At 43.6% G+C, this 9161-nt stretch overlaps 1 protein-coding gene across 1 annotated transcript; it reads left to right on the top strand.

The window, feature by feature from the left end:
- Positions 1 to 3208: 3208 nt before the first annotated feature.
- On the top strand, positions 3209 to 8921 carry LOC125528416 (ERAD-associated E3 ubiquitin-protein ligase HRD1-like). The gene is made up of 8 exons (XM_048692897.1): positions 3209 to 3455; positions 3613 to 4217; positions 5403 to 5579; positions 5663 to 5812; positions 5905 to 6110; positions 6242 to 6377; positions 7154 to 7340; positions 8627 to 8921. The coding sequence occupies exons 2-8, from the start codon at positions 3685 to 3687 to the stop codon at positions 8711 to 8713; spliced, it is 1476 nt and encodes a 491-aa protein (XP_048548854.1). The 5' UTR covers positions 3209 to 3455; positions 3613 to 3684; the 3' UTR covers positions 8714 to 8921.
- Positions 8922 to 9161: the final 240 nt, after the last annotated feature.

The following is a 9161-nucleotide window of genomic DNA, read 5'->3' as shown; positions in this document are numbered from 1 at the left end:
ATATATAAAAGAGTTCAGAGGAGAATCAAATATTGTTCATAGATAATCTGGATCATAAACCCACAATTCATCGGATCTCGACAAACACACCGCAAAAGAAGATTACATCGAATAGATCTCTAAGAAGATCGAGGAGAACTTTATATTGAGATCCAAAGAGAGAGAAGAATCAATCTAGCTAATAACTATGGACCCGTAGGTCTGAAATAAACTACTCACACATCACCGAAGAGGCCATGTAGTTGATGTAGAGGCCCTCGGTGATCGATGCCCCCTCCGGCGGAGCTCCGGAAAAGGCCCCAAGATGGGGATCTCTCGGGTACATAAGGTTGCGGCGGTGGAATTAGGTTTTTGTGGTGCTCCTGGATGTTTGGAGGGTACGTGGATATATATAAGAGGAAGAAAGCTTGCCTTCCACGCCAAGGAAAGTCCCTTCCGGACACGGGACGAAGTCTTCAATCTTGTATCTTCATAGTCCAGGAGTCCGGCTGAAGGTATAGTCCGGCCATCCGGACACCCTCTAATCCAGGACTCCCTCAGCACGCCCAGGGGGTAGGCGCCCCCTGCCTCGTGGCTTCCTCCGTTGTTTCTTGACGCACACTCCAAGTCTCCTAGATCACGTTCGTTGAGAAAATCACGTTCCCGAAGGTTTCATTCCGTTTGGACTCTGTTTGATATTCCTTTTCTTCGAAACTCTAAAATAGGCAAAAAAAACTACAATTTGGGTTGGGCCTCCGATTAGTAGGTTAGTCCCGAAAATGATATAAAAGTGTAAAATAAAGCCCATTGACATCCAAAATAGATAATATAATAGCATGGAGCAATCAAAAATTATAGATACGTTGAAGACGTATCAGAGATGCGGCGGGGGCCTAGGGTGGAGGTGGCGCGGCGGCAGCTACAGGGAGATGCGGCGGCAGCGCCGGCGCAGGGCGGAAGCGATGATGATCGTAGGGTAAACTTATACCATGTAGAGATGCAACTCATTGTATTCCATGGAGTAGGTTACAATATATACACATAATGTCTTGCGTGACAAGGAAACTATTCCTATCATATTTCTAGAAGTCAGCTATACAAGACTAGAGAAGATAGGAATAGCAATACAAGATATGTCACGTTCAACAGCAAATAAGAAAACATACACACAAGTCTTAATATTTGCAACATTCTGGGGTGATGCAACAACCAGGGACAACACTCGAAACCAAGTTGTCACTTCTTGATCTAGGTAGGACTATTTTCTTGATTAATGGGCGTCATATGTCACATTGTACAACCTTCATTTATGGGTGGTAATCATGATTCTACGCAATTTTAGAAACAAACTAGAAATGTGAATTAAAATTATATTTCTTTTTGGAAAATAATCTATTATCTAGGGTCAGTGATTCTACACTTTGGAAACGAAATAAAAAAAATGTGAACTCAAACATACATTTCATTTTGAAAATTAATATGTTATCTCGGATGGGTTTATTTAGGAGAAAGTCAAATATTTGCCACTTTGAATTTGTGGCTTCTCAAAATTGTCACTTCAAATATGGATTAGCTAAATTGCCACCCAACCCATTTGCCCCTTTATTACCGGGTTGTTTTTCAGAGGCATCAGAAAAAGACCAATTTTAGATATCTAAGATTGTCCGGCTACAAAAATGCTAAACTTACAAAAAATACGAATCTTTTTGTCACTACCCCTTCCCTACAAATTTTTTTCATCGTCTTCAATAAATGTTTGTGCTGCCCACCCGATTGTTGACTGCTCGCACCACTCGACTGTTGCCTGCTCGCTCTGCCTAACCGTCATTGCCACTTGCCCCACCTATCCACACGCCAGTGCCACTCAATGTGCCCCTTGGGCGCGCACACACGCATGTCCCTGACCACCATTGCCACTTGCCCAACTTACCCGCGCGCCAACGCCACGCAAAACCGCCCCTTGGGCACGCATACACGTGTACTTGACTGCCATCACCAATTGCCCCACCTACCCACGCGCCGGCGCCACCCAACCCATCCCTTGGGCACGCACACACGCGTGTATCTGACCCTGTCGCCATTTGTCCTACCTACCCCATGCTCGAGCGCCACTCAACCCGCCCCTTGGGCGCACACACACGCACGTACCCGACCCCCATCACCCCCATAGCCAGTTGTCCTACCTACCCCACACTCCAGCGCCACTCAACCCGCCTCTTGGGCGCGCACATACACACGTGCATACCTAACCGCTATCGTCATTTGCCACACCTACCCACGCGCCAGCGCCACTCAACCCGCCCCTTTGGGCACGCGCATACACGCGCGTATTGATTAAGTCCATCTATTCTCAAATGTCGATCCTACAAAGAGTGTAAAAGGAGATCAGAAGACCAACTACCATCGCCGGCCACCGCAAGGCTATGCCGATGACTTACTAATGCCATCTACAGATCTACTTCTCAGATGGTTGCAGTGATCCTTCACCATGTCTGCTCTCCTCCAAACAGGCAAGGTTTGTCACCTTCGTCTCCGATGACCAGGGCAATCAGATCTACTTCGCGAATGATTGCAGCGGTCTTTCACCATGTCTGCTCCAAGCAGGCAAGGGTCGTCACGTTCGTCTCCGATCACCAAGGCAATCAAGGTATTCTTACGTTTCAGCCAATTACCTAGATGTTCTAGCAGATGATTAGGATGTTGTAGCGGTTATTAAGCCCTAAACTTCAGATTTTTCATTTTGACGAGCCTTGATTTAAGGAATTCATGAACTCTTAGGCCCCGTTTGAGAATTCACCGGCTCCTAGAATCTATGAAGCGGCGGTTTGCTCGCTCTCAGATTTCGTACTACAGCTCCGTCAGCTCTCGGAGTGGAGCGTGGAGCGGATTATTCCCGAACGGGGCCTTAACGTTGGCAATTTTGAGAAGCCAAATATTCAAAGTGGGAAATACTTGATTTTCTCCTTTAGCCACATGCCGCTAATTTACTCTGCTACATTAATTGGGCAAATATAGAGGTTCTTCCCTTGGGAGCGTCTGCCCGTCCCTAGTGACCGAAGATTGAACCCCTCAAAAACGAAAAAAGAAATTAAAAAGAAAAACAAGACCGAAGATGACACGTCTTTTCTACACGTGGATGCGGCCCATTGGCCAGCGACACGCCACCGCCGTGCTGGCACGACGACGCATGTCCACCGGCGCACCTCCCTCGCAGCCGGCGTGCAGACCCCCCTTCTCTCCGAGCGAACCCGCCCCCTCTTCCTCCCCACACCCAATTCAATTCTTTTTTTTTTTGCGGGGCCAATTCAATTCACTCACATGGTCCTCGCAGGTGGAATACCTTGATGCTATCTCCCCTCCCACAGCCTAGAGTTTCTCCCAATCCAACCAATCACAAGGGTACGAAATCCGGATAGGGGCGCCGCCGCATCCCGGGACGAGATTCCACTCCGGCACCGCCCCCCAGCCTCGCATCGGTAAGCCACCACGAGCACACTACTGCACTCCGACGCAGCCTGCTCGCCTAGGGCATGGATTCGCGCCCCGCGTCTCTTCGATCCACCTCCCAATCTGCGCAAAATTCGAGAGGAAACTTTTGCGGATCGGGCCTCTGATGTTCGCTTTCTGCTCCAGGTGATCCGCTGGTGGCGCGCGTAGGGTTTCCGGCGGAATTCGCGAGGGGATTCGCCGAGGGCGGCGGCCGAGATGATCCGGTTGCAGACGTACGCGGTGTTCAGCCTGCTGGCGACGATAACGTCGGTGTACTATGCGTTCAGCAGCAGGGAGCAGTTCTACCCGGCCATGGTCTACCTCTCCACGTCCAAGATATGCTTCGTGCTGCTCCTCAACACGGGCCTCGTCGCCATGTGCGTCGCCTGGCAGCTCGTGAAGCGCGTCTTCCTGGGGACGCTCCGGGAGGCCGAGGTCGAGCGGCTCAACGAGCAGTCGTGGCGTGAGGTCGTGGAGATCCTCTTCGCGGTCACCATCTTCCGCCAGGATTTCTCCGTCTCTTTCCTCGCCATGGTCGCCGCCCTGCTCCTCGTCAAGGCTCTGCACTGGCTTGCGCAGAAGAGGGTCGAGTACATTGAGACCACACCCTCCGTGCCAATGCTGTCGCACATAAGGATCGTGTCCTTCATGCTATTCCTTCTTGTCGTCGACTGCCTCTTCCTGGCGAACTCGCTGGGCTCACTGATACAGAAGCGGGAGGCATCTGTGGCCATCTTCTTTTCTTTTGAGTAAGTTTTCGTAAATCATCCTTTACTTGCTTGCAATATAGTAGCATCCTTATTATGCCACACGACCTTACAAATAGTATCTGTCTGACCAAATTGAAAAAAAAAGCATCAACTGTTTGATCTCAAATATGGAGGGCATGCTTTGGTTATATACCTAAGGGTGGAAGTTTGTGAAAAATGCAAACTGTTCCTGGAAAGCCTCTCTTTCATGATATGACAGATTAATGTACAGTTCTGCTAAAGCACATCTAGATGTGCCATAAGTATTACACATCTAAGTCATATGTCATTGATCTTACATTGAGATTCGTGTGAATATATTTTTCTCTTTTTTCTTTTTCTCTTTATGCTTGATTCACTCACTTAGATGTGCAATAACTAGAGCACATCTAGATGTGCCATAAGTATTACACATCTAAGTCATATGTCATTGATCTTACATTGCGATTCGTGTGAATATATTTTTCTCTTTTTTCTTTTTCTCTTTATGCTTGATTCACTCACTTAGATGTGCAATAACTAGAGCACATCTAGATGTGCCCTAGACACACCCATTAATGTAACGTGTGTGAATGTGAAGTGGATATTTTTCAATAAACATGCAGCACATCACATATAAACATCAGAATTTCTTGTTATATATATGCTTGAAGACGCACTAGTAGGATGACATGTTACTTGTTACTCATTCTTAAGTAATGTTTGCCATCGATTTTATCTAGCAACTTCTGCATCAGGGCTAACGCTATTGCACTCAACAGTTAATCATTTCATTTGGCGCATCTACTAGACCATGAATAGTTTTTCTTGTATGTTATGATTGTCATTTGTCAAAATCCAAGTCCAGGAACTTGTTGAATTATTCTTCTAAGTTTAAGCAATACATTTAAGTGAAAGCAGTGCAAATCATTTGATCAGTTGTCTAAACTGCGGTGAATCTCACCAGTTATGGAATTTCTTTGTTGATTATTGCTTTTTAAAGCACGGGACATGCCTTTCAGGCAAGGTAACTACCATATTGAGTTATACCCCGAGAAAGCTCCTAGATTGAGCTGATGATTAATCTTGCGTTATTTACTTCAGGTTATAATTCTATTATTCTTGATCTCTGCAGATGATTACTGATGTATTATTTCTAGATATTGAGATTCATAGTAGCTCACACATGTGCGACTCATGTTTTAGGTATATGATACTGGCAACATCGACAGTGTCGACATTCGTGAAGTATGTATTCTATGTCAGCGACATGCTAGCGGAAGGTCAATGGGAGAATAAAGCAGTGTATACATTTTATTTGGAGCTTATCAGTGACCTTGTGCACTTGTCTTTATATATGCTATTCTTCATAGCGATCTTCCTGTAAGTTCTTTTATAAAATGTTCTTTTCCCCTTAGGATATTGTAGTTTGAACTTCTAAGGCTGATCTGTTATTTTGATATCAGGAACTATGGTGTCCCATTGCACTTGATTCGTGAGCTGTATGAGACCTTCCGCAACTTCAGAATTCGCATTTCAGATTATATACGCTACAGAAAGGTGACTTCCAACATGAATGAACGCTTTCCAGATGCCACACCAGATGAGCTTGATGCGTGAGTACATTTAGTTTCATTGGTACTGTTTTGGTTGATTGACTGATTCAACAATTGAACTTGTTTATGATTTAGATTCTTTATATATTCAGGGGTGATGTCACATGTATTATTTGCCGTGAAGAGATGACCACAGCAAAGAAGCTGCTTTGTGGGCACTTGTTCCATGTACATTGTTTGAGGTCATGGCTACAGCGCCAACATACTTGCCCAACATGTAGAGCTCCAATTATCCCCCCAGATAATGGACGTGCAGCATCAGCACAGCAGCATGGAGCTCAACCTGGAGTTCAGCCTGGTGAGATTCTCTTCATTGGTCTGAGTTTTTGAATCGTACTTTACCATCTGGCCATTTTTATCAGTCAGTAGTACATTATGCAACCAGTTTTGCATGTCAATCCTAATTCAATGTAAGGAAAATCGGTGCAGGCACCGGTACTCCAAGTTCAGGAGGAGCACCAACTGAGAACGTGAACATGCGTCAAGCAAAACTTGAGGCTGCTGCTTCAGCTGCTTCTTTATATGGGAGATCATTTGCTTATCCTCCAGTGAACACTTTGAATAGGTATGTTTTTCTGGAATAGGTTACACTTTAAACGCTCTTTATGATTATGCTAGCGATCCATTAGTTATGATAATAAATGATGGCTCTTTTTTCCCCATAGATTACATTTGCAACTTCCATAGTTCTTAGATCTCTCAGTTGCAAGCTATGACACTTTTGACTTGGAATATATCTGCAAACTTTGCCAGTTTAGTTAATAATTTTTTAATTTGCCTGTGCCATGTTGATGGTGGTTTAATATAGTGGATAACAATTGGTAGAACTTGTTCTTTTTTTCCGTGATAAGTATACGCACTTTGGAGCAATTTTCTTTTTGCCACTAATCCTTTGCATTTGGTTGTGCCATTTTTATGTTTCTGCACTGTGGTCGTCTCATTGAAGTGGTTGACCCAAAGAGTGCACAACAGCAAAAAATGAGATGAATGCATGGCGTGGGAAAACACTAACATTGCCTTCTAAGTGGGAACACATTATAACTTAATTGTTATTGCATTAGATTAAAGTTAACATGCTTTTATTCAGTTCTGGCCTTCTGGGTTTTGACCTTTTGTACAGCAAGTTAGTACTGCATGTGATCAACTTTCTTCATACTTAGCTACCTGAGATTGGGTTAGTCACTGTCTATGTCAGTTTCACTATTGCACTGATGGACTATTGAAACAACGGTATTTACTTTGTCAAATACTCCCTATGTACTAAGTCCACGACACTTATTTTGGGACGGAGGGAGTACTTTTTCATGCCGATGAATTGAAGTGCCCTTTATCAATCATCAGGAACTCAGGACCTCTGCACGCTACACCAAGTACTTCACAACCAGGAGAAGCAAGTACTTCCACCAGCCATCCATTAGAACCTCAGCCTTCTTATTCACGTGGTCCAGTTAGTTCAACAACTGGTAGCGGGGACCCTGGAAATTCACTACAGAAGGCATATGAAAAGGCTATAAGGAGCCAGATAGAGGTAAGACCTTTCTTCCTAATGCAATCTGCTTAACCATGGTATTTGTAGATTACTAGCGATTGTGTATGAAAAGGCTGTAATAACCAGATAGATAACTTTCTGAATAACACATATACTATTTTTTTTAATGAGGGATGACATCTACGATTAACTAATGAATCTAGACCATGCAACTAGCATCCAACTACTCATGCGAGAGTTTGCATGATTTCACACATAAGTGAATTTATTGCACTCTATATGCCCCTGACATTGTTTTTTTTTTTGTGTGTGTGTGTGTGGAGAAAACCCCCTTGTATTGAGGTTCAAATGTTCCTCAAATATATTTAACACTCAAATGAAGGTGAAAAAAGTTAGTTTTGTGACGGTACACTATATCGAGTATTGTACCCCTCAAAATTTCCAGAAAAAACTCCACATTAGCTAAGAAAGACATAAAGGAGATTTTTTTACTTTTCTTTTGTTATTTTTCCATTTTCTTTTAGAACCTCAATACAAACTGAATTGAATTTGAAATTTTACATGTTACTCCCTCCGTAAACAAATATAAGAGCGTTTGGATCACTACTTTAGCAATCAAAACACTCTTATATATTTCTTTAGAGAGGGGGTATATTACATTAATACACAACCTTGACATTTGTTTGGTGACTTCTAATATGATTTAATATTGAAGCCAAAGTGGTTTGCACGATTGCATCTAATTGATGATGTGCACCGGATATAATCCCGATCTTATGTTTATTGCTCACTTACACATTTATATAGGTCACTAGCAGTTGTAACTTGTAACTGTGCGTACAATGTTGTGAGAGTTGACAGCCATGCCAATAAGTTCGTTTCTCCTGCTATTTTAGTTACTCCCTCCGTTCACTTTTGTAAGTCGTTTCAGACAACTCAAAATAGGCTGTTTTGCATATTGTCTGAAATGTCTTCAAGGTCTTATAAAAGTGAACAGAGGGAGTACTCAGTTTCATTACTATCTTGACAAACACTTGATTCTTAAAGAACAGTATGCAGCATTCAAGTATATATGTCATAACATTCTGGATGGGAAACTAGAATGATCGTAGACAGTAAACATAGTTCATCAGCTTCCAAGGATAGTCTTTTTCATGGCTGCCATTGCTCAAGATATAAATGTTTGTCTGGTAACTAGCAGCGACCAATGAGATGAAGTAACTGATGATTTGGCATGATTGCCGGGAATAAGATGATGCCGTGTGATAGTTATTTTCTCGTTAAGGCCGTCTATTGTCACGTAATGCATATGCCACTTGTTCCAGGTGTTGCAAATCCAATTGCAAATGATGCAGCAAGGGGCCACCGCATCGCCAACTAGCAATGAGAACGCTGAGCAAGCCGGAAAATAAGTTAAGTAGTTGAATAGTCGAAGATGGGGTCTGGATAAACATATGTTACACATGGAGGTTGTGCAATACTTAGCATAAACAAACGACATAGATGGAGATTGTGCAATATATGAGGCGGAACTCTGACGTGATGCTTGTTGATGTTGGTAGGCTCGGTTATGAACATCAGATGATCGTTTGTTTTGTCTGGTAATTTGCTTGGTTTATACACCCCCGCCCCAAAATATCAGTCGGAATGATATTTTGGCAAAAATGTCCTTGCAAAAATGTCATTGACTCTTTGTATTCAACCTGCACTCCACTACTAGCCACGCAGCTGCACTCTCACTCTCTGCACTCCCTCCACCCTGCTGACACGCTTCCTTCCACCTTACCTCGGCTTGTGGCGCTCCCCTTCACAAAAAAAGTTCTGTTTTTCTGGCTCCTAGTCGGCGGTGAGTCACCGGAT

The sequence above is a fragment of the Triticum urartu genome, unplaced genomic scaffold (genome assembly GCF_003073215.2).
Source record: "Triticum urartu cultivar G1812 unplaced genomic scaffold, Tu2.1 TuUngrouped_contig_4859, whole genome shotgun sequence".
Classification (NCBI taxonomy): Eukaryota; Viridiplantae; Streptophyta; class Magnoliopsida; order Poales; family Poaceae; genus Triticum; species Triticum urartu.
This window is presented reverse-complemented; position numbering and strand designations above follow the sequence as displayed.

Bases quoted from the DNA above. Each gene is read 5' to 3' on its own strand.
- LOC125528416 (XM_048692897.1), top strand. From the start codon at position 3,685: ATGATCCGGTTGCAGACGTACGCGGTGTTCAGCCTGCTGGCGACGATA. The intron at 6,378-7,153 runs GTATGTTTTTCT...ATCAATCATCAG, and splicing joins CCAGTGAACACTTTGAATAG to GAACTCAGGACCTCTGCACG. The intron at 7,341-8,626 runs GTAAGACCTTTC...CACTTGTTCCAG, and splicing joins CTATAAGGAGCCAGATAGAG to GTGTTGCAAATCCAATTGCA.